Source organism: Pelodiscus sinensis, chromosome 2, assembly GCF_052426305.1.
Source record: "Pelodiscus sinensis isolate ZL-2025 chromosome 2, ASM5242630v1, whole genome shotgun sequence".
NCBI classification, from domain to species: domain Eukaryota; kingdom Metazoa; phylum Chordata; order Testudines; family Trionychidae; genus Pelodiscus; species Pelodiscus sinensis.
In genome coordinates, this window is record NC_143053.1 from 183,828,212 (window position 1) to 183,854,309 (window position 26,098).

A 26,098-nucleotide genomic window follows, 5' to 3' on the forward strand; every position below is an offset into this window, starting at 1 on the left:
GGCCTCACGATATACCCACCTAATTGCTCTCACATCTAAACCCTGACCAAAGAAGATAATAGTGGAAAACATTACCATGTTGCCTAGGTCACCCTTTTCTCCTTTTACTCCTGGATGCCCAAGTGATCCCTTAATGAAAAGAAAAACAAGTAAGGTTTTCTCATTTAAAAACATTCATTGATGTCAACAGCAAATCAGAAGCAAAACTATTTACCTGCTCTCCATTAACTCCATCGATCCCATTGTCCCCTTGGTTTCCCTGAGGTAGCAAAAGTGACAGGGATTATATAAGATTCATTGATCTAAATAACCAATAACCTCTATATGGTTATTCAGCCTAGCAAAGCTAGTATCCTTGTGAACTCCTGTAACTGACTGGTAAAGCAAAGGCCATCCACAGATTTGAAAACATACACATTAATGCTTAATGACTCATTGTTTACATCTGCCCTAAGTACAATAGTAGAATAGACATTGTGGCCATTCCTCAAAAACATACTAAAAAGGATTAAAACCCTAATAACTAGACCCACTGAAGTTCATGGCAAAAACTCTCATGGGCTTTAACAAGAGCAAGGTGAGACACTAAAATAGTGAAACTGAGCATTTATTTTCCTTTGATGTGCCATTGATTAGCTTTAAGGCCGGATAGACTTCCAGAGATGAAGTAACCACTTAATTGATTGAGGGGAATGACACCAACATGATTAATAATTGCTAACAAAAATATGAGTAAGAAATACAGGCTGAAAATCAAAATGTTACCCAACTTTTATGTCATTCCAGTACATTTATCTCTCTTTATGTCATGTGGAAGTCTCAACAGTGAACTGTATTTCGTTTTTAGTGACTCTTCTTTTTTCTTAACTATAGAACTGGTGTCTTAAAATACACATAATGCATAATCACTCTGTATGATTGAGAACAGGGTGCTGGCACCAGGTGGTAATGGGCACCTTAAATTATATTTTAAATAATACGTGAATATTTCTATAATTCAATTCTTGATCCCTGAATTAAACACAAATAATTTGCAATGTGATTAATCCAAAAATCATTTAGGAACTGATTCTATTCTTTTGAGAGTCAACAAATCTACATCTGGGTAAAGACCACAGAACTGAGACTATAAACACCATCAGATTCATACCAAAGATCTTCAAACTCTGTGTCTAGATGAACGTGAGGGTATATCTTTTTTCTCTTCTTCTTCCTCCTCCAATGCACTTTCATTTCTTATTTATGCTTTCAACCACCTCGTCTGATTTGTAGTCAGATCAAAACAAAGTTTTTTCCGAACGTAAGTATCAGTACTGTACCTTTTGACCAGATATTCCTCGGTATCCCTGAAAAGAATTACAACAGATATTTGCTTGAATGAGTTAAATAAACAGTAAATGCAAAGACATTTTGTTAAGTTAAAATTATGTTAGCAGTAGATTCTTACTTTAAGACCTCTACTACCCTCGCATCCCTTAATCCCTTGTTTTCCCGGCAGTCCAGTCAGTCCTCTTAAACCCTGAAAAAGAGAGAATGATGAATGTTTTAGTATATTCTGCCTAGTAAATGAAATATAAGGTTTGTGAGGAGAGTGATCATATGTTTGATCAGAGGGTGACTCTATTCATGAGATAATGTAACACTGGTAAAGGAGCATGTATGTTAATGAATACGGTTCAGTGTGTGTGCAGTTAAAACCACAGTAGTTCCTCTCCAGAGTGCTTACAAAACACTGCAAGCTGCCGATAGTTATATGAAAAACTAATCTCATCAGTCTGCAGACTGCAAACAAAAGTGCTAAGCTAAAAAATGCAAAGTGCCCATTAATGTTCATACTACTCCTCTGCTTAGAGAGTTCCTGCTCAGGGAGGATGAGGTTGGGAGATGACTAGGGAGAATATTGCTTCATTAAAGACATAGGCCCACTGAACAAAAAAAACCACAGGCTTTCTTCAGTTTTTCTTCAGTGAGCACAGTGCAAAGGCTGAATTCTTCTCTTAGTTACACAGGGGCATGACATGGTGCAGGAGCCAATTGTGCTGGCTCTGCACCCTCTTGTGACTCATCCTCTCCCCAGAAGGGGAGATGAGGGCAGCGTCTGCATCTTTGCTCCACCTGAGCTGTGCAAAACAAGTGGGGCCAGGAAGCTGCTCCATAGTATTGTGAACCCAAGTTAAACATTAAATATGATTTAATTGGTCTCTCAGCAAATGCTAGAATAGTTTCTCTGGTGTACTTCTCATGTTGCTACTCATGCCGTTTAACTCGTCAGATCCACATTCATGCATATTTGCTATCTTAATTCACCCGTGCATATTCTGCTACAAGCGGTAGCCCCGCAGCCACATCTTTCCCAGCTGTGGTTCAAGAGAGTGGAAAATAGAATGGATAATATTTGTGTTATCATTTGGGTTTTTCAATCTGAAACAGAAATAGTCAAAACTGAAAATACTGTCTCCTTTAAATGGGCCTGAGGCTGGGTTGATTAGCAGGTCTAGTAAAAACCCTCTAAATCAACTGTTAATCACACTCCCATCGACTTTGGGACTCTACCGGAGCAAGTCAGGGTAGCTGACAGTTAAGACCTCTCCACAGTGGGGATGCTGTGGTAAGTCAAACTAAGGAATGTCGACTCCAGCAACACTATTAACATAGCTGGAATTGCATGCCTTAGTTCAACACTGCCCTCTTGTGTAGACTTGGCCAGTGTCACCATTCCATTACTCAGTGTTATGCCTATGTACTGTATTCAAGTTAAAGGGGTTACACAGTGGAGTAAAAGTGGAGTAATCTAATGTGAATCAAGATGTGTATGTGAAAAGGCAGAAGGTGAGAAATCCAATTATTTATAAATGAGAATTGTGCACATTGGCAGAAAATGTTTCCTAGTGTCTTTCTTCTGCCTTAGCAGCTTGCTGATAGCAAAAATTACATAAATGCCTTCGATGGGGCCAATAGTCAATGTGTTGGCATCCACTTGCACACAAATGCTTACCGTATATACTCGAGTATAAGCCGAGTTTTTCAGCACAGTTTTTGTGCTGAAAAATGCCCCCCTCGGCTTATACTCAAGTCAGCATCGGAAGTCGGGGCGAAAGCTGCTCCGGTGCCCCTGGTCTGCTGGAGACCGTCTCCAGCAGACCAGGGGCACCGGGCGGGTTCCCGCGCTTCTGAGGCTTTGCCAGAGCAAAGCCTCAGAGGCGCGGGACCCCCCCGCGGCTGCGGCTTCAGTCCGGGAGCCTGTGGTCTGCTGGGGACGGTCCCCAGCAGACCACAGGCACCCAGATTGAAGCGGCAGCAGCGGCGGTTCCCCGCGCCTCTGAGGCTTTGCTCTGGCAAAGCCTCAGAGGCGCGGGACCCCCCCGCGGCTGCGGCTTCAGTCCGGGAGCCTGTGGTCTGCTGGGGACCGTCCCCAGCAGACCACAGGCTCCCGGACTGAAGCCGCAGCCGCGGCGGGGTCCCTCCCTCTGAGGCTTTGCCAGAGCAAAGCCTCAGAGGCTCTGCTCCCCGTGTCCCTGGTCTGCTGGGGGGGGGGGCGCAGCTAGTGTGCTCCCCCCCCCCAGCAGACCAGGCTTTTGTTTTGGACTCTGGGGCAGAGCAGCTGGGGCGCTGCCGATTGGTCCTGCGGCGCCCGCTCTGGGCACTACTGGACCAACCCGGCAGCACCCCAGCTGCTCTGCCCCAGGTCCTGATTCAGCCGCTGCTGGTCAGTTTCAGCAGCGGCTGAATCAGGACGCCTGGGCAGAGCAGATGGGGTGCTGCTAGGTTGGTCCAGTAGCACCCAGGAGCGGAGCTACTGGAGCAACCCAGCAGCACCCCAGCTGCTCTGCCCCAGGCGTCCCCAAGTCAGCTTCTGCTGAAACTGACCAGCGCTGACTACAGGAAGCCCCAGGCAGAGTTGCTCTGCCCCGGGCTTCCTGGAATCAGCTGCTGATCAGTTTCAGCAGCAGCTGACTTGGGGACGCCTGGGGTTCTTAAGTTGATTCTGTATGTAAGTCAGAACTGGCGGTCAGTTTCAGCAGCGGCTGAATCTGGACGCCAGTTCCGACTTACATACAGATTCAACTTAAGAACAAACCTACAGTCCCTATCTTGTACGTAACCCGGGGACTGCCTGTACTGTTTTATTAAAAATATTTAATCTGTCAAACTGCTGAATAGTTTCATATTAGTACAGTAACTTACGCTAGATTGTTAGTGCACTAAACACAAGAAAGACTGAATACTAGGACAATTGTCTGAAGAAATGTATTTAATACAACTGAATATTGGAAGGTACGTAGGAACAATTAAAGGGTTCTACTTTAAAAGAAATTACTGCCCTTCCCTGGTGGATTTGACTAAATGTTGTAGATAGAAATTCATTATACTCTTGGATCTCGTTTATATACCAGTTGAATGACAATTGTTTTTGCCAGTATTTCACAATAAACTTTTAAAGAGAATTTATAATCCAGAGCATATTAAAAGTGCTCAGTTCAGTTCCTAAAACTTGTGAAAAGAAATGAAATGCCACATGTAGCTTTATAGGAACTTTTTAAAAAATGATATATTAAAAGGGTATAAAATATTTCTAAGATTAAGTTGGAAGTATTTTACTTAAACTTTCATGTACTTGAATAGCTGCTGTAGATTGGCAATGATGCTACATTAGGTGCTATTTTTACTTGTTGTGGAAAAGGGCAGATTTACTATATTTTTCTTTCAACTTTTTCTACATACTGCATTTTGATGTTCGTAGAGCTGGGACTGCTTCTAAGTGAGTTAAATACATTCCAATATGCTTTCTTAAAAAACTACTCCATAATAGTTTGTCAGTGATGATGACAATGTCTATGCTGATAACCTCACACCAGCTGAAGCTCTGTTTGGACATACAGATGATGAGGAGGAGAACTCCAGTTTTGAAGGATTTTAGCTCTTGTGTGTTAGCTTGGTTGCTGATTGAGCTAAGGTTGTTGTACTTTTAAAGTTACGGTATTTTTGATACCATATTGTTTTTGTTGACCCCCTTTTGCACTTACAGAGCTAGGTTATTGTTTTTCTTTGAAATAAATATTCATGTAATTTTATTGGTATCTATCTTCATTTTTTACATTTACCAGTAGCTGCCTCATTTCCTACCCTAGGCTTATACTCGAGTCAATACTTTTCCCCAGTTTTTTGGGGTAAAATTAGGTGCCTCGGCTTATATTCGGGTCGACTTATACTCGAGTATATACGGTACCTACTTTGTACACTATTGGGGATTTCTATATAAACATATGGCTCGATAAGTTCCTACCTAATTAGGCAACTCTACAGGAATGCTTGTGTACCAATTCACTAGTACACGTGCAAAGTAAGTATGTAATTGACATGCAAATAATTGCCTACTTATGTGACGAAAATTAGATTTCTCTCTTTAGCCTTTGTTTACAGAACCATAGAAATATAGACCTGGAAGGTACCTTGAGAAGTCAAGAAATCCCACCCCTGCACTAAGGCAGGAAGTCAGGAAAGAATCATTTTAATTTCTTAGTATTTGGAAAAATTATAACTCTTGCATTCTCATATAGAGCAATAGGATTTTTTAATCAAGAATTTATGCAAAATAATCTCCAATTTCATTTGACAATTAAACAAGAAAAGGAACTCTAAGTTACCTACAATTCTAGAGTATTAATCATTGTCAAAGTGCTGAATCTTGATACTTTTTAAAAACATATGTGATAATTTTATTTTATGGCAAGAATTTATTTTGAATCAAGATTTGGAAATCACTCTTTTCGCATGAGGATATTACATTATTTTTTCATACTGACAAAATTTAAATCTTTGTGGGCACTTGGTTTTGAAGTATTTTCATCTTAGTAAAATGTAGTCAAGTTTTATAACATACCGGTTCTCCGTCTTCTCCTAAGTATCCTGCATGGCCTTTTATACCTTTTGCTCCCTGAAATTCAGACAGAAAAAGTAAAGATAAATACCAAAATTCTCTTTGATTAAAAAATAGGTAAAACTTAAGGATTGTCCTGATAGTGTACTTTATTTAGGAACAAGTTTGCAAAAGCCTGTTTTAGTTTGGTCATTGCAAATTTCATTCCATTGATAACTGTTCATTCAAAGCACTCTTAAAAATTTGGAAAAATGGGTTCAACAATAGACAGCAAGATAAACAGATAAACTTCAGAGAGACATTGTTTTTATTCCTTTATATCCCAGCGTCTTTTAGGAATTATAAAAGAAGTGTCTAAGTCACCTAAAAGAGTGCTAAACATTAACAAAGTGTGGAATCTTGACTTTTTTTTTCAATTACAATTAAAAAAAACCCCAGGAAACACAACAGGAGAAAGGCCACTATTGTCTTGGGGCTTTACAACTGGTTTGATTTTATCCAGCTAGGCTTACTAGAATATACTTTTTTAGTATCGTTGTGCCAGCTAGCAATGTACAACGGGTCTTTTATGCTGTATTTAGTATTTTTGTTTGTTCCCCTCAGATTATTTTAATGCCTTTAGGAACCATTCAATATATATTAAAAAACCCTCAGATCTCATGCTGTTTGATCAACCTAACTACTGCCTCTCAGGGAGCTGGATTGCCTACTTGTATAGAACAATCTCACCTGTCAGAGTAGGTAGTATCTATACTGAAGCACTTCAGCAGAATAACTGCAGCATTTAAAGGGTAGACAGACCCTGGAGAACAGATCGAGGTAAAGGCAATAAAAAATTTATAAAGCTCCAGCATTTGAATTTCTCTGGCCTTGGTTGGCCTCTGTATAATTACAATCTAAGAGGTGTGTCACAAAAACATCCTTACTTTATCTCCTTGTCCCCCTCGGTGGCCAGTTGCACCTCCGTCCCCAATGCACATGCAAGGCACTGAACAGCATATCCTTTCAGCCATGTTGCGCTTGAAAAGAAGAAGAAATAGCCTCATTTTTCATACATACTTCCCTTATCCAGAGCACTTTTAAGACATTGAGGGTTTTGCATTTAATTCAGGAAGAGCATGATTATGTCTTTCCTTCTCCAGGCTGATGCAGCACCCTGAAACTGGGGCTGATAACAAGAGCTGGTCCCCAAGACTGCTCTGTTTTATACCAGCAGTCCAATACTCCAAGAGGACATTCCAGCCATGAGGAATTGTTGGGCTATCTCCTCTTTTCACCAGCCACAGTCTTTGCCTCAGCAGTTGCCAGGCTAAGGGGGCTTCTCCAGTTACACAAGAAGATTCTTTTACGTGGCAGGACACTTCAGATGGCTAAGCACGATAACTCTAGGCCTGGTTTGTGACACCAGCTTGGGCACGAAGCAGCCTGAACATACCAGAGAATCTTTCCCTCCCTGACTATTGAACTCTTCTCAGGCATCAGGCCCATTCAGTTCTTCAAGAAAATGGCTAGGGCCTCCATCACATCTCTATCTAAACACTGGAGCTTCTCTGAATGACTTACCACAGAGAGGGCTATAGCGTTGGCAATATTTTGCATGTCTATGGTTAGTGCGTTATTGTATTCAGATCCTCTTCCAAACTCAATATACTGAAGCTCATGAGAATTAGAGGCTCTTTCCAGAACAACCGTTATCAGTGCATTCAAGCCTATTTAAAACATTGATCATAAGTGAGCAAAACATAACACAAAAATTATTCAAATGAAAATCTTAGACAATTATCTGGTTGATGGAACCTGTGTGTGTTATATGTTAGAGATTATATGTTAGAGAACGAAAATAATAATTTATCTTCACATTTTATTTTTAAGCGTCCATAATTAATTTACAGAAAATAAATGAGCCAATGGCAATCCAGAAGCAGAAGCAACCATGGAATGAATTCTCTGAGTGAAGCTTGAGCATGCAGCTACTGTGGCTATTGGCACAATTATTTCCAGGATATTTTAGCCTTTTACTTGAAGCCAAGTTTTTAATTTTCATAACAACACTGTTTTGTACTGAAACGGAGTTTAAAGCTGAAGAGAAGAAACACACTAGGCTAGATCATCAGCTGTGATAAATCCAACAGTGGAATACAAGAGACTGGAAACAAATATCCCAGTATCACGGCCAGACATTTCAGAAGAGCTCAGCACCCACACAGTGGGCTGGACACTGAGAAGTGCTCAGCTCCTGTGTATACAGCAGAGTAAGTAGCCAGATTTCCACAAGGGCTCACGAGGCACATTGGGTGCTTGTGAGCATTTGAGAATCAAGCCGCCAGCACTACAGTCTCAGGTACGCCATGCTGAGCCCTTCTGAACTCTGGTCCCAGTGACAGGTGCTGAGTAAATCTGTTGCTCTTCTTATATTTATTTCATGACATTGCATCACTTGGTGATGACTGTGGGTTATTGCGCCCCATCATGCACTGAAGCTTCAGTCAAACAATGCAAAGCAGGGTTAGGATGTAACACTCTGAATTAGTGGCATTCTCCATCTCCATTTCATATAGCATCCCCTGATGTAATATCTTGGCTGCTAAAAGGGAAAGTTTTAGCTTTTCTTCCGTCCCTTTTCACCTGCCTTTCTTCAGCATAAGAGCTTTATATAACATTCTTATAAACTCTCCCAGAGAAATGTAAGTATTTGTCCACCTTAAAATACCTTTCTTTCTGAGTTCTTCTGACTTTTGTTCAAGTTTTTCCACATCTTCATCCAAACCATCCGAAAATACAAGTAAAACCTACAGGAAGATAGGGAGTTTCAAATCACAGGAAATCAAAAGCAGAATTAAAACATCTTACTTTTGGCCTGAAGTCTCTTTGTAAGAGACAAGATTACCTTCTTTCGATCCTGATCATCAGATTTGCTTGTAAATGTTTTCCAAAGCGACTCCAGGAAGTCGCTATTGAGATAAGATGGTTTATTGATGGGGAGATTTCTAAGGATGTTCAGAATTTTCTCGCTGTCAATTTGGAACTTTGAAGAATTTTGAAGTGTGTTGATCAGATAAACAGCCACACTGCTCTGTGTCTTTGTTCCTACATTGCAACTCAGACTACTTAAGGATGTAAGAGCTTTCAGAATGTCAGGGAGATATGTTTCCAACTGGAACTGTCCAGCAAATAAACGGTCATCTTTCTGTTGTGAAGAGATGTCAAATCCCACAACAATATCCACAAAACAAGCTGTAGAAGGGAAGAATAAAAAAAATCATAGATTATTGCACAAAGAAATTTATATGGATGAAAAGAGAAAAAGAAGTGGACAGAGCTTAAGCTGAAGAATAATGGTAATAGTATAATGCAGTTAGATATGAACAGGAAAATAAGACAAGAGCTGGTAGATCAATATGTATAGACAGGTCTTTAAGTTCTTTAAACCATATGTGAATGAAATTCAACCTGAATTCATCTTTTACATCAGGAATGAAATTGCTTTAATTTATGTACTTCTGCTGAAAAGAAAAGGGAAACACTTTCAAACATAGTAATTGTAATGAACTGAAAAAGTATTTTTAAGTTACGATTATTTTTTTCATCTGAATCATTTAACAAATAGCACTTTCACTGATGTTGAGGTAAGTTTTGTTGTTTACTTCAATCAGAGCACCACTGGACTCAGTTTCATATTACAGTAAAACTCCGATGGTCCGGCATCTGACGGTCCGGCACTCCTGATGGTCCGGCACCATCAGGAACCCGGAAGAGCTCCGGGCAGCCGGACCATTGGAGCTGCTTTGCCCCCAGCTTCCCCGATTCAGCCGCTGCTAAAACTGACCAGCGCTGAATCCGGGAAGCAGGGGGCAGAACAGCTGGAGTGCTGCTGGGTAGGTCCAGCAGTGCTGCCCCTTGGGGCTGAGGGACCAACCCAGCAGCACCCCAGCTGTCCTGGATTCAGCCGCTGCTGAAATTGACCAGCGGCTGACTCCAGGAAGCCCGAGACAGAGCTGCTCTGCCTCTGGCTTCCTGTAGTCAGCCGCTGATAAGTTTCAGCAGCAGCTGACTTGGGGACACCTGGGGCAGAGCAGCTGGGGTGCTGCTGGGTTGGTCCAGTAGCGCTGCTCCTCGGCACTGTGGGACCAACCCAGCAGCCTTCCAACTGCTCTGCCCCAGGCGTCCTGATTCAGCCACTGCTGAAACTGACCAGGGCTGACTCCAGAAAGCCCGAGACAGAGCAGCTCTGCCTCTGTCTTTCTGGAGTCAGCCGCTGATCAGTATCAGCAGCGGCTGACTTGGGGACACCTGGGGCAGAGCAGGTGGGGTGCTGCTGGGTTGGTTCAGTAGCGCCGAGGAGCGGCGCTGCGGGACCAACCCGTCAGCACCACAGCTGCTCTGCCCCAGGCGTCCCCAAGAGCAGCTGGGGTGCTGACAGGTTGGTCTCATGGTGCCAAGGATCGGCGCTACCGGACCTACCCAGCAGCACCCCAGCTGCTCTGCTGCAGGCGTCCCCAATTCAGCCGCTGCTGAAACTGACCAGCAGCGGCTGAATCGGGGACTCCTGGGGCAGAGCCGGACTATCAGAAGGGAGGGCTATGAGGGGGTCTGGGGTAGCATCCTCCCACCCCACCCCAGACCCCTCATAGCCCCCCCTTCTGATAGTCCGGCATATCTGATAATCCGGCACCCCCTGGGTCCTAAATGTGCCGGATTATTGGAAATGTACTGTATTCCCCAACCCCCAACCCAGCAGTTAAACTGAATGAAACTTAGTACTTTATCAGTGCATTGTACTGAAAGATGTTCTTAGAGTCAATCATGCTATCTATACTAATAGGCTGCGTCTAGACTGGCATGATTTTGTGCAAATACTTTTAACGGAAAAGAGTTTCCGTTAAAAGTATTTGCGCAAGAGAGCGTCTACACTGGCATGTGCCTTTGAGAAAAAGATGTGCTTTTGCGCAAAAGCATCCGTGCCAGTGTAGACGCTCTCTTGCGCAAGAAAGCTCCGATGGTCATTTTAGCTATCGGGCTTTCTTGTGCAAGAAATTAACTTGACTGTCTACACTGGCCTCTTGCACAAGAGGGCTTATCCCTGAGAGGGAGCGTCAGAGTATTTGCGCAAGAACCACTGATTTTGTACAGTACAAAGTCAGTGTTCTTGTGCAAATATTCGCGACCAGTGTAGCTAGGCGGCAAGATTTTACACAAAAGCAGCCGCTTTGGCGCAAAATCATGCCAGTCTAGATGCAGCCATTGTCTATTCAATATACCTAGAAGTCATGTGTCAATTGTTTCATACGTATGTCAATACTAATAAATGGGGAGCTCCAGCCACCACTGAAGGCTGACAAGTGGTGGGTGGCAAGACCCTACCGTCAACTTGATGGCATTCTTCCGACTATTTACATGAAATACAAATAACGTTTGAACTGGCATCTCCTTTTGAACAGGCAACTTTGAATAGGCAACTTCAGCCAAATCTGTAATTATTTATCTCTCTGACAGGAAGAAAAAAGAATGCTGCGGAGAGAAGAGGAAACTGGACGTATGTGTGTGTGGGGTGAGGGGGAGGGAATCATAGAGCCCCTGATGTGAGAGGAGGAGAATAGGGGACAAAGATATGAATGAAACAGAGCCCCTGCCATGGAGGATGGGGTTGCAGTGAATCCCGGAAATAGAGGGTAATGGGAGAGGAGCACACAGAGTTTGCGGGGTGTGGGGACAGATGAATGCTAGGAGTCCCTGGGTGCATGCAGTGATCTTGGCCTGTAAAAGCAACAAAGTGTGTGATCCCCTAGATTATTTTGAAAGTCAGAACCAAACAGGGGCAGTGTTTTTTGTGTTACGGAGCATGTAAATGAAGCATTTCCTCTGCATGTTCTAGTCATTCAATTTGGGCCAGGGTAATTTATAAATGCTGTAGCTAGAACATTCAAACTTGGCTTTCAGCAGTCGTCCTCAGTGATGGTCAAAACAGAGCATATTTGAAGAAAAATAGCTCTAGAGGTGGGACCCGAGTCCAGAACTGAAATTTAAATTCCCCCCTTAGTCATTTATACTTACTTGTAGGAACAACAGGGTGGCATATGTCGTTAACTAATCTGTTTTTAATGATCGTCAGCTTACTGAAATCATCGACAGTGTACTTCCTTTCTGCGGCACCAGCTATTTGCATGAGCTGGAAGTCATTAATATTCCCAACTCCTATAGCATACATGTCAACACCTTCCTTTCTCAGATTTTCTGCTGGTTCAGCAACATTATCCTGTGACTCCCCATCAGTGAGTACCAGCAAAATCGGTCGAACATTTCTTGTTACTCTTTTGCTGCCTGACGGGGCAAAGAATTCCTTCACATTTGTAAGAGCACTTCCAATTAAAGTATTTCCTGTAATCTGTTCAATGTTCTGAATTTGAGCTTTCAGTTCTGATTTGCCTGGAAAAGCACCTAGGTTGACTTCTTTTTTATACAAGTGACTGTACTGGGCAATGCCAACTTGAACATTGTGTTCATAAAAAATCTGATCAATTACAGCTTCCAAAAATGTCTTCATCTTGACAAAGTCTTCTGGATCTATACTAGTGGAGCCATCAATCAAGAAAACAAGATCTGCTTTTATTTCACACTCTGAAATTGAAAAAGGAAAATTAGCTTATTATTTATATATTGCTCTAATTGTATTAGCTCTTCATAGTCAAGGAAAAGCTAGTATCTCTGCCCTCAAAGTGTTTTCAATATCATTAGAGAGAAGACTAAAGAACAAAGGGAGTGGGGAAGGTGAGAGCAGGTTCAAGGCGCGCAAGTACTAGACTAAGGATGTTAAAATGCGATTAATTGACTAGTAGACGGAATTTCCATGGACTAGTCAATAGGCACTTCCTCATTCCTCGTTTGAAGTGTACAAAAGTTCCTTGCTGGGGATCTTGTGCATTTCAAAGGAGGAACTCCGCGTGCAGCCCGGGGCCAGCAGGAAGTTCCACTGACTCCAGGCTGCATTTGAAATGCACAAGAGTCTCCAGCAGGGGCTCTTGTGTATTTCAAAGCCACAGAACCTGGGGTCAGCGGGAGACTCTGAGTCCCACTGACCTCGGGCTCCATGATACACTGCATGCCGCTAGGAGCCCGGGGTCAGCTGGGGAGTCCCTAGCTGATCCCAGGTTCCAGGGAAGTGCTGCAGGGAGCCCAGGATTAGCTGGGGAGTCCCCAGTTGACCTCAGGCTCCACTGTACCTTTGAAAGGTATAGAAGCAGATCCACAGATCAGCTGTGCAGTGCTGCCACTTTGAAGTTCAGGCAGTCCCCGAGTTACGCGGATCCGACTTATGTCGGATCCACAGTTACGAACGGGGCTTTTCTCGCCCCGGAGGACGGGAGCGGCGGGACGCCCAGATGCGCCGCGGTCCACCGCCCCCGTCCTCCAGGGCGAGAAAAGCTGCTCCCTGTCTCCCTGGTCTGCAGGGAGACGGGGAGCAAAGCCTTGGAGCACACCCGCAGCGGGACAGCCCAGGCGCGCTTGGGCTGTCCCGCTGCGGGCGTGCTCCAAGGCTTTGCTCCCCGTCTCCCTGGTCTGACCAGCAGACTAGGGAGATGGGGAGCAAAGCCTCGGAGCACACCAGCAGTGGGACAGCCGCGGCACGCCTGGACTGTCCCGCTGCCTGCGTGCTCTGCGGCTTTGCTCCGCATCTCCCAGGTCAGCAGACCAGGGAGACGGAGCAAAGCCGTGGAGGACTTGGGCAGTCCCGCCACCCCCGTCTCCCTGGTCTGCTGGGGGGTGGGGGTGCAGCTAGTGCCCCCTCCCAGCAGACCAGGCTTTTCTTGCCTACCCCTAGGGTAGAGCAGCTGGGGGCTGCCGGGTTGGTCCTGCAGCGCCGCTCCGGACCAACCCGGCAGCACCCCAGCTGCTCTGCCCCAGGCGTCCTGATTCAGCCGCTGCTGGTCAGTTTCAGCAGCAGCTGAATCAGGACGCCTGGGGCAGAGCAGCTGGGGTGCTGCTGGGTTGCTCCAGTAGCGCCGAGGAGCCGCGCTACTGGAGCAACCCAGCAGCACCCCAGCTGCTCTGCCCCAGGCGTCCCCAAGTCAGCCTGCTGAAACTGACCAGCGCTGACTACAGGAAGCCCGAGGCAGAGTTGCTTTGCCCCAGGCTTCCTGGAATCAGGCGCTGATCAGTTTCAGCAGCAGCTGACTTGGGGACGCCTGGGTTTCTTAAGTTGAATCTGTATGTAAGTCAGAACTGGCGTCCAGATTCAGCCGCGGTTGAAACTGATCAGTTTCAGCAGCGGCTGACGCCAGTTCCGACTTACATACAGATTCAACTTAAGAACAAACCTACAATCCCTATCTTGTACGTAACCCGGGGACGGCCTGTACTCCTTCCCGCTCCCCTTTCCTGCCTCTCTCTCATAGAGGCAGCAAAGGGCAGGGGGAGGAGGGAGACATCAACTAGTTGACTAGTCAAAAGAATATCCGATAAGCAAATGTTTAGCGGATAGTCGACTAGTTTTTTACATCCCAATAGCAGATCATGTATGATTTTTTGGTGGTTCTGCACACATCCTATTATTCATTTGATGTATGTTTTTACTACATGCAAATAATCAATCTTATTTTTAAATTTCATGTTGGGGAAAGAAGGACTATATGGCAGTATGGAGAGGAATACTGAGAGGAAGAAAAGGAGGAAAGACAGGAAGGAAAAAGAAGGAAAGAGATATGGAGGCTGGTTGACAGCTGAATGTGGTAAGAGATTAGGACACACAGCACATCAGTTACACAATCAGCAAGTGTAAAAACAGATCAGAATACATATTTTAGAGGGCAAATTCTGATAACACAAGGTCTTTGATTGGGGCGTGGAGGTGTGAGTGAAAGCACTTCCCACATATTCCCTGCTCTACTGCTTGCAGAGCTGGAGTTTTAAGAACACTCCAAAGCTCCCCCTGCTATTTTAATAAGTGTTCAGGGAGATGTGGCTATGAGCCAACCATGTTCCACACCTTCAGATTGGATCAGTCAGGGGATGGGCATTTCAGTTCCCCACTGGTGGGAGCAGAACTCCCTGGTATGAGTTTTATTATGGCTGGAGCAACAGTGGGGAGCCTATTACAGGCTCACACAGAACCTGTGGGGAGGAGCAGAAATTCAAGTGAAGAACACTGCTGCATGAAGGAGGGCTTGCAGAAGCTTCCAGAAACAGAAGCCCTCTGAAGTGTTTGTGAAGACAAGCATACATAAAATTGGACATGTGAGGCAAAGCAATCTAATTGTCACAGAAGGGAAAGCAGTCTGTGCAATAACCGGATGCCAGCCAGGGCAGTCCCCTCAGTAAGCCAGAGAACTGCAGGATTGGCTGGTGTTCTGCAGATGTCCTCAGATAACAAAAGAGCCTCAAATAATAGGGTTCAGGAGCTTAACTGTTCACTGGACTTTTCCTTCACAGCCTAGGTAGCAACTGTCATTTTGTAACTGAAAAAAGCCTTGTCTGCACTGATGGCAGTGTGTAGGTTATGTGTAGCTATGCACCACAGTGAAAAGCAAGTACATCAACACTGTACTGGGAAGCTACACCATAGTAAAAGGCTCAGTAGGCAGCTTGCAGAGTCCTTCCACAAATGGCTGGCAGTGGTGAAGTGGAGTGCAGCAGGCTGGGAGAGGGCAGTGGAGTAGAAAAGGCCTCTGGGTCCTTTTGGGCTCCTGCTCCTGTGGTTAGGGGAGGGTGACTCCTGCTGCCACCTTGCGCCAGACTCCCTGGTAATCCCTCAAGTCCTGTCACTTTGGGGAGAGTGCTTCAGGCGAGGAGTGCAATGGGAGTGGGAGGGGGTGAAGTAGGGCTTGGAGGAAGTGTAGAGTCTTGAGTGGGGGTAGAGTCTTCGAGGGAGAGGGGGGGTTGCCCTGGGCCCTGCACCTCCCTAGAGACAGCCCTAGGTCATGACCAACATGAGCCTGGGTGAACTCATTAAAATAGGATCACAATTCACTTTGGGGTCCCGACCCACAGTTTGAGAACTCTTGGACTAGAAGATGTCACTGAACAGTCTTCAAGGTGTAAATATCCTCATAATTGCATGGCATTTCCATTGCCACTTGCAATAGCCCCCTAATAGCCTTTTCTTACCCTTTTCATCAACAGAGCTCATCAACCAGGTCAAATCATGTGATGCTTTTGTGATATAAATAATCGGCCATCCCTTTAACTAGTCTAATCAAACTAAAACTGGAACTTAGGCCTTTTAAAATGAAAGGTTAATGCCCTAATTTTACCTTCATTAAGGTTTTGAACCTGAACAAACTAACAAGAATATCAACCATTTAAGGCATGAAAATCCTCAATTATAAGATCAAGTAAGGATAAACTTAAGGAACTTCCCTTTCTGCCCATAGCTTGGCTGGCAAAAAAGAAAAGAATACTATAGGAAGTTAGATATACACACACTTTGCTTTAAAATTCTCCGGGGTAGCTTTGTTAGTCTGTAGCTTAAAAAAAAAAGCTTAAAAATGAGTGGTCCCATAGCACTTTAGAAACTATTAAAAATATAGTTAATATCATGAGCTTTTGTGGGCACAACCCACTTCAGATTTTTTTTTGTTTGCTTTGAAATATTAGAAATCTGCCTCCCCTTCTTTGCCAATTTTTAAATAAAATGAGGAAAGTTTAAATGGTCTAGAATAGTAAAACAAACACTTACCTGGTTTTGAATCATCACATACTGTATCAGATACTACTACTGATGTGTTTTTGAGTCCTTCAAATGTATCCACATAGAAATATTTGTCTTCTGAACCAGCCATGCCCAAAAGCTCACCAGAATTTGCGTCTTTTATCCCAACAGCATAGATAATAATCCCCTTGTCTCTTAATCTCTTGGCTGTGTCATTGAGCTGTGCGGTATCATGGGAGACACCGTCTGTTATCACTATAAGAATCTGGGGAACTCCCTTGTCTTTGCGGCTACCATGCTCCTTAGCAAATAGAGATTCTGCGTAGGCAATTGCCTTGGCTGTATACGTTGAGCCTCCTCGAGATGTGTCTTTCTGGATAGCCTCCACAATCTTGGATTTTGCATTGTACTCGTTAAGGTAGAAAAGCATTGTTGGTTCATCAGAATATTTTACTGCTCCAAATTGAACTCTGTCTGGAGCGACATCAGATTTTTTTACCAAAGTGATCATGAACTCTTTCATGGTCTCGTACTGTTCGGAACTTATGCTTCCTGATTCATCTATCACAAACACAACGTCTAATCTTTCTATCCTTTTGCACTCTGTAAAAAAACAAAGGACAAAAAAAAACCAACAAAGAAGTTCAAAGAGGTAAGTAAATACTGATTTTTACTGAACCCTTCTTACTAGCCCTTTCCATTCAAGCAAAGCTTGTGAATTTGAATCACCTTTTGGTGGCAGTAACACAACTGAACATCCTACGTTAGGCAGGTTTTTGGGAAATCCACCCGTCCATAACTGAAGAGCCTAACCACTAATCCTAAAATAACTGGTGGGTTCAATTACATCTAAAATCCAGAGAGGCAGGAGAAAGAAATGAATAACAACATAACAGAATGGGATCAGGCCAGAGGTTTATAATGACTTCTTGTGCCCTTTAAAATCTATGAATATGTATTCTAATAGAATACAAGCACTAATTAAAAGCTTTTGTTTCCCACAAAAACTTATTTTAAGATTGTTTTTGGAGCAAAGTCAAATTACTGTGGCCCTAGTTATACAATCACCATTCACAGTTTTATGTTCTGATTACTAATGGAAATGAGCCAAATTCTGCTGCCATTTGCATCCATGCAACAGCACTGAAATGCATGGAGATCCACCAGGCATCAATGATAATTTTGCTATTTTGTGCTTAGGTCTATTGCAATATTTTTGTTCTGTGTAAGAAAGATGTTCAGTTCGGAGGCTGAGGCCCTGCCATCCCTGCACAGCCCCCAAGAGCCTATGCTGCTGTGACCAAAAGGGACTGACTGGGACTTTTGTGAAGCCCATTAGAACTATAGGTTGCACGACCCAAAACCGGGACTCTTCCGTCTGGCAACATCCGTGGTCCTACCAGACCACTGATGTTCCTAAATGAGAGCGCCATGAAGCAGGAGGGCCAACAGCTGAGAGCCCTGTGCACAGTGAGGCTGGTGGTAATGGGGCCCCGGCTCAGCAGCCCAGCAGCAGTAGTGGGGTTGTGATAGTGAGGCAGTGGCAGCCTGGCAACCCAGCTATGGCCGGGACAGCCCAGGCATGTCAGCCTGGCAGCAGGGCTGGTGCCGTAGCAGCCCAGTCGGGGCTGTGTGCTGGCTAGCAGTGGGGCTGGTGCCACCTTTGCAACTTAGCTGGGACCAGGGCAGATCAGGTAGGGCCATGTGCCACCTAGCAGTGGGGTTGGTGCACGCTGTCATACCAGCAACGGGGCACGGGCAGCCATGTCACCCAGCCAGCAGTGGGTCAAAGGAGCTGGTGGCGGGGGAGGAGAGGCAGGCTGGGGTTGCTGGTGGTAGGAGACCTTCCCTGCTCCAGCAAATTCTTTCATCCAGGTCTGCTAGGTTTACAGGATATTTTGAAAAAGCCTGCCCTTTTCAAAAGAACTGTGTCTGGACCACGGTTTTACTTTCACAATGGAGCTTTTTCGATATAATGCCATGACTGGATTATGCAAATGAAGTGCGGGAAATTCAAATCCTGGCTTGATTTGCAATTTCAAAGTATATAATTTACATCCCTCTGTTGAAAGAGGGATGTAATCTAGACACAGCCTTAATGTGAGACTCTGCTATTCATATCCTGTCTTTGTTGTACATTAAGCTTAATTTGCATGTTTTATTTACTGGGTAATCTGCTTTGATCTGATCGCTATCTCTTACAACCACTTAAAATATATCTGTCGTAGTCAGCAGAGGCCTGAGGAGGGCTGCGGCAACTGGCGCCCCAGGCGGAACACGCCATCGGCGCCCGCCGCCGGCAAGGCTGTCAATGGACTGATGTCATCATCGGGTACCCTGGGTGCCCCATTGAAGGCAGTGCCCTAGGCGGCAGCCAAGTCGGCCTATAGTCACAGGCTGCCCCTCTTCATAGTTAACAAACTTGGTTTTGTTTGATCTAAAACCAGTGTGTTTATGAGTCATAACTTCAGGCAAAGAGCTGATGTATATATTCTCTCTGCTGTGTGTGTGTGTGGGGGGGGGGGGATTTTATGAGCTTTTGCTGTACAGGTCTGTGTGTAGCACAAGCCAGTATAATTTTAGATTTATGCACCAGAGTGATCAGTGTGTGCCTGAGTAGCTAAGAAGTTCCTTAGCTGAAGCCTCCTGTGCAGAATTGATCACAGTGTCCATATAACTGCAGCTGGGTGTGACCCTATCTGTATGTGCTGGTAAAAGTGCAGGCTGGAGCCTGGGACAGGGCCTGGCAAGCTGGTCACAGCAGTACAGTGTAAAGCAGTGGTTCCTAAACGAGGCTGACTGGGGGATGGGGGGGGTCACCTCGTGCTCCCCCTGGAATTTCTTCATGCCCCCCTAGTGGGCATGCCTCCCAATTTGGGAACCCATGGTGTAAAGGGAGCCCAGACTGGTAGGTCAGTGGCTTAGAGGTAGCCCAGTTCCAGGTGACACCGCAGGGGAAACATGTCACACTCAGTTCCTGTGAGTCTTCATTTCCACACAGTCCTGGACTGGTTTCTCACCCCCTTCAAAATGAATAGCACGTGGTTCTCTCTACCATTTTCATCTCTCTATACACACTCCTAGAAAACCAGTTTCCAGTGCTGTATTGGTGGCAGAATGGATAGGGGCCAGACTACGTGTCTCTGTGTATTTCTCTATCTTCCAGACCATTCAGGGTTCCTGGGTAAATGAGCACTACCAAATCTATGAGGCAAAAAGAGTGCCCATTTTTACTTTCATTGACATGTGTACAACTTCTATGATTTCAACAGAAGTTGCACCCTTGTAAAGGAGGGCAGAACTAGGCCATTAGTGTAAACAAAAGACAGGACTATGCAGCACTTTAAAGACTAACAAGATGGTTTATTAGGTGATGAGCTTTCGTGGGCCAGACCCACTTCCTCAGATCAAATTGTGGAAGAAAATTGGCACGACCATATATACCAAAGGGATGCAATAAAAAAAAAGTGAACACATATAAAATTGACAAATCAGATTTTAGAACAGAGGGGAGCAGGGGGAGGGGAGAGGTTAGTGTCTATAACATAATGATATTAGGGGTGATAATTGGGGAAGCTATCTTTGTAATGGGTAAGATAATTAGCATCTTTATTAAGACCCATTCGTAAAGTGTCAAATTTAAGCACGAATGACAGTTCTGAGTCTTCCCTTTGTAATCTTGTGTTAAAGTCCCTTTGAAGCAGGATGCATGTAGTCAGATCATTGAGACAATGTCCAGTCTGGTTGAAATGGCAAGCAACTGTTTTTTCTTTGTGAAACTGTCTGATGTCTGTTTTGTGTGCACTGATTCGTTGGCGAAGTGTCTGAGAAGTTTGTCCAAGATATATATAGCAGATGGACACTGTTGGCACATGATGGCATAAATTGTATTTCTGGATGAACAGGAATATGTGTTCTTGATCTTGTAACTAACATAGTTAGGTCCAATGACTGTGTGAGAAGAGTAAATATGTGGCCAAAGCTGGCAATGGGGTTTGTTGCAAGGGAAAGTTCCAGGGTTGGTATTAGTGTGGTATGTCCTGTTGGTAAGAATCATCCTGAGGTTAGGTGGTTGTCTATAGGGTATGTCTAGACTACATGGCTCCATCGACGGAACCGTGTAGATGAGGTTTCTAGACATAGGGAAATGAAGTGGCGATTTAAATAATTGCCACTTCATTTACATCAAAATGGCTGCCACGCTGTGCCAATCAGCTGTTTGGTGGCACAGCGAGGTAGTTTGGACACTCTGCGGTCAACAAAGGAAGCCCTTTTCAACCTCCCGTGGAATGAGGTTTACTGGAGCAGTCGACAAGGGTTTCCCTTGTCAACCGCGGAGCATCCAGATTACCGTGCTGTGCTGCCAAACATCTGATTGGCACAGCGCAGCAGCCATTTTGATGTAAATGAAGCAGCGATTATTTAAATCACCGCTTCATTTCCCTTTTTCGAGTACACTAATCTACATGGCTCCGTTGACGGAGCCATGTAATTCAGATGTATCCTAGGAGACTATGGATCTCTCTCCCAGAGCCTCTCGGAGTGTAGTATCCTGTTCCAGTATAGGTTGTAGTTTATTGATAATGGGTTGGACAGGTTTAAGTTGGGGACTATAGGTGATGACAAGTGGTGTTCTAATGCTGGTTTTCTTGGGTCTGTCTTGACGTAGATGGTTTCTGGATATTTGTCTGGCTCTTTCAATTTTTTTTTTTTATTTCTCCGGGTGGGTAATTGAAGTTTATAAATGGTTGGTAGAGATCCTGAAGTTTCTGGTCTCTGTCAGTGGGATTAGAGCAGATTCCACACTAATAACAACCCTGGAACCTTCCCTTGCAACAAATCCCGTTGCCAGCTTTGGTATATATGGTCATGCCACTTTTCTTCCACAATTTGATCTGAGGAAGTGGGTCTGGCCCATGAAAGCTCATCATCTACTAAACCATCTTGTTAGTCTTTAAAGTGCTGCATAATCCTGTGTTTTGTTTCAGCAAAACCAGACTAACATGGCTACATCTCTTTACTATTAGTGTAAACAAGAATTAGTCCCATGGATGTTTGACATTGTCAGAATACCACAAAGAACCCTGAGAACAAGCGAGAATCAGATCCTTAGTCTTTTCTTATACACATCAATATACATATTTTTAAAATATGACATTTAAATTAATTGCTTGAGAGAATATAGCATCTTTGAAAGCTAGTCAGAGAGATCTCCTAGTACCATGAACCAAACTCTACCTTAATTTTCGCACACAAATCTCATCTCTATAGACATCGTTAAGAAAAGTCAGCACTGCAAGCAGAAAGCACTCCTTTTTGTTTACTCTATTACAATACTCAACTATCAAGACAAGACAAGACAAAATTCCTACAGAGACACGGATGACATGATTTAAAAACTGCAGTACTTACCTTCAGAGGGACTGCATATTCCAAAGATGAGCTCATCTTCTATATGCTTCAAAATATCAAACTTCTCAACATAAAAAACCAGCTCACGCTTCCCACTAATTTCTTCTAGCTGAGTTTTATTTGCATTAAATACCCCAACAGAGAAGATGACGACACCTTGATTTTGTAGCTTTTCTGCTGGAGATTTTACTTCATCCCCTGCCACCCCATCTGTAATCAGGATAAGAAACTTTTTGACACCAGGACGTGCACCCTTGGAAGGCTTGAAATAATCAGACACGAATGTCAATGCGCCTCCTGTTAGTGTAATGTCCCCCATGAGTGACATTCCATCAATAGCACTGAAAATATCACTTTTAGAAGAGTATCGGTTAAGCTGGAATTCTTCCTGGTTTGTGCCGCTGAACTGGACGACCCCAACCTGCACTCGGTCTGCACCAATGTCAGATTTCTTCACCAGTTCTTTCATAAAGCTTTTCATTTTCGAAAAGTTGTCTTGCCCTATGCTTCCAGAACTGTCCACTAGGAACATGATGTCAGCTCTCATTTCTTTGCAGGCTGCAGAAGAAAACAGACGTATATTAGTATAACTCAGTTGGTACATTACAATAAATAAATAGACTTAACGGGGTAGAATGATTTGGTAGGGTTCCTAGGCATCCAGTTTTTTAATCTAATACCTGGTTGAAAAGGGACCCTGGTTGGCTCTGGTTATTAAAAGTCAGGTCGGTGCCACAGTAGGGACCTGGAGCTGAGGCAGGCTTCCACCTGCCCTGGCTTTGTGCAGCTCCTGGAAGTGGCTGCCAGGTCCCTGTGGCCCCGAGGCACATGTGTGGCCAGGGAGGCTCTGCGTGCTGCCCCTGCTCAAGCACCAGCTCTACAGCTCCCGTCAGCCAGGAACCATGAGCTGCTGGATGGTGCCTGTGGGTACAAGGAACATCCCAGGAAACCCATGTACCTAGGGGCCACAGGTTACCTGGTGGCTGCTTTTTGTGAGCTTTGGTAAATGTCACCTGGATCCCACATTCCAACCTCCTCCCCCAGCCCACAGCTCCCCTCTTTCCCCCGTCATCCAAACTCCCTCCCAGAGCCTGAACCCAACATTCCAGTCCCAGTCCCCTGCTCAGCTCTAAGACTCCTGCTCCCCAACCCACATTCTCAGCCCCACCCCAGAGCCTGCTCCCAGCTAGAGCCCTCTCCCCACCCCAGTCCCCTGCAGTGGAGGCCCAAAACATTAGCATGCCCCAGGCTCTGGGAGCGCAGCGCTCCTCCCCCCGGCATGCGGCACATGTGCGTCACCATCCCGGGGCGTGCGGCGCATACATGGTGCCATCCCTGCCCGGCCAGGCAGCCCCGTGCAGTAGCCTGCCTTGCCCATACCTCGGGCTGGACCTGATCCCCTGCCTCAGTCCAGAGCCTTCTCCCACAACCTGAGCCTCTCATTTCTGGCCTGCATTCCAGCCAAAGTCTTCATCCGCCCATACTGGAACCCCCTGTTCCAGCCTAGAGCTTTCACCCTGAACCTTTATGCCAAGCCCCATGCCAGAGTTCACACCCCCAGTTGGGGTGTGTGGTTGAAAAGGGCAGGGGGAAGCACACCACGTGGGAGGGGCGGCAGGAAAGGGCAAGGCCTCAGCAGAAGGGGCAGAGCTTCAGCAGAAGGGGTAGGACTGGAGGTGGGTTTGGGGTATGCCTCCCCAAGCCCTGCCTTCACCATCTGCGGTTTATTGTCTGAGCCATTTCCAGTTCTTTACAGAAAAAGATTCAGTGGTTCACAAATCAAAACAGACAAAAGATTCAGGGATTTACAGCTACTGGGGGGAGGAGCGACTGCACCCCCTACTTGCTACACTCACCACCCTGCCCTCCTCTGGCCTCTAAACTTGCCATCCCCCCCCTCTGGCCACTACATGAGCCAAGCCCACCTGCCCCATGACTGCTATGCTCACCACCCTCTTCCCCCTCGGCCACTACACACATCAACCTCTCCCACTCTGGCTGCTACACCCTACCACCAGACTGCTCCTGCACCCTTCCTCCTGACCAGACACCCTACGCTCAGCCTGCTCCTGCACTCTCCCTCCTGGCCGAACTCTGCACCCTCAGCTCCTCCTGCACACCACCTCCCACCCAGATCCTGTACACCCATCTCTATCCCACTCACTAGCAGAGGCAGGGGGGCATGTGGAACGGGGGAGGCCACAGGGTTCCTGCCTCCCTAGAACACTGGGGAGAGGGGAGGCCGTGTGGCTGAGAATGGAGGTGGATGGTGGCGGCATGAGGATGCAGATGATATGATGACACCACTCTGACATCTCGCAGAAAAAATTGTTTATATCCATGGAGAGGGAGAGATAAGCATATGACTTCAACATTCTAATACTGCACCTGTCAATCACAAACACCAACTTTACATATCTCACTGTCAGAGAATTTAGCCTACACTTATTTTCCTTATTCTTTGTGTGTGGGGTATGTGTGGGGAAGGAGTCTGTAAGACTATGTTGCTCAGTAGCCTTTGAAGACAATGAACTTAAATGTCACTGTAAACTGAGAGTAGAGTTAATGCTCTGTTGGCATCAGAACAGTTGATGACAGACATTTATACTGGGGACAACAGCAACATAACATGAAAAGTTGGAAAACATACTACTTAATGTAGGACTACCCCCTTCAGATGAAAAGCCAGCTTGTTAGTTACACAGTTGAGGAAAAAAAGGAAGAATGAAAAGCAGTGTTTTGATGCTCTGACAAACTAAAAAAGCAAGAGCATTTTTATTTGAAGTATACGTTGAACATATTCATAAGAGATATATTAAAAAAAGAAAATGGCGTCACTTTTAACTGCCTTGCACAGAAAGACACCTCATATGCAAATGTGCCCTAAATACAGTGATACACTTTCGTTATTCAGGAAGGAGAAATAGGCTTATGTTTTGAACTTGAAATTGTAAAAGGACAGGAGGTCCTGAATTTAGTTAGCGCTCTGAGGTATCAAAATCAATTTTTCCCTTACCTTCCCCAGTACAGATCCCTTGAACAATTTCATTTTTTATGGTTTTCAAGGCATCAAACTCTTGCACAAAAAAAGTCCTGCTCTTTGACCCTGCAATCTCATGCAGCTGTTCTTCATTTGCACCTTTAACACCTACAGCATAAATATTGATCTTCTCATTCCTCAGCTGCTCAGCAGGCTCCTTTACACTGTCATGTGACTCCCCATCTGTTAAGACAATGAGGTAACAAGGCACCCCACCAGGTCGCTGGTTCCTTGCCTCTTTAAACAGTGGCTGCATGTAGGTGAGAGCTTCTCCAATATAGGTATCCCCGTATATTTGCCTAATGTTGTCAATGGCTTTCTCTAAATCATCTACTGTTTTTTTTTCATTAATTTCAAACTCCTGATCAATGATGTGCGAGTACTGCACAGCTCCAAAACGAACTTTATTCGGTCCTATGTTAAACATCTTAATCACTTCCTTCAAAAAATCTTTGATCTGTGTGAAGTCAGCAGGATGAATGCTTGTTGAGCCATCAATGAGCAAATAAATATCAGCTTCCTCTGTGTCCAAACATCCTATATGGAAAAAGAAATTGTATTCCGAATTAGTGTGGGTACAAAATGTAAAGAGAGAAACATGGAGAGAATCACCAAAGCATACAGGCATGTATTTAGGGCCCAGAGTCAGCCAGTGTTTACACAATAACATATGTTTTGAACACACCTATGGTGCATTTCCACAGTGGTAGAAAATAGAGTGAAGTTAACCAGGCACAAGGAGGCTGTAACCTCAATGTAAAGTAATAATGGTTGAGAAATTCTGGTTACTTACCTTATGATAATTGGAGTTCTTCAGGGTGTGTGATCCCTAGTTGTAAAACAACTTAAGTGCACATGCACTCCATATGCCTAAAACCTGAAAAAAATGTTCCACGGCAGTGTCTCTTAATCTGCACCTATATCCTTCACCTTCTTATGCTCCAAGTAAAGGGCATAAGGGGTCATGTAGACTGACCACCTATTCGGTTTCTTCTCTACCATGACCAACCCAAGGAAGGGCTCAGAAGCAGAGCGGAAGAAGGGTGGGTGGTGGAATAAAGATCAGTACCAAACATCTAGAACTACACCAGTTACTATAAAGTTAAGTACCCAGCATTTCTTCAAG

At 44.8% G+C, this 26,098-nt stretch overlaps 1 protein-coding gene across 1 annotated transcript in view; it reads right to left on the reverse strand.

Moving 5' to 3' along the window:
• The window catches only part of COL6A6 (collagen type VI alpha 6 chain), a 91,316-nt gene that overhangs the window by 42,851 nt on the left and 22,367 nt on the right, over window positions 1–26,098 (reverse strand). Inside the window, 13 exon segments of the mRNA XM_075921927.2 lie at window positions 76–129; window positions 215–259; window positions 1,320–1,346; window positions 1,448–1,519; window positions 5,882–5,935; window positions 6,805–6,897; window positions 7,442–7,587; window positions 8,589–8,667; window positions 8,766–9,112; window positions 11,930–12,493; window positions 16,548–17,123; window positions 21,933–22,490; window positions 24,949–25,509. Coding sequence (XP_075778042.2) covers window positions 76–129; window positions 215–259; window positions 1,320–1,346; window positions 1,448–1,519; window positions 5,882–5,935; window positions 6,805–6,897; window positions 7,442–7,587; window positions 8,589–8,667; window positions 8,766–9,112; window positions 11,930–12,493; window positions 16,548–17,123; window positions 21,933–22,490; window positions 24,949–25,509 — 3,176 coding nt within the window.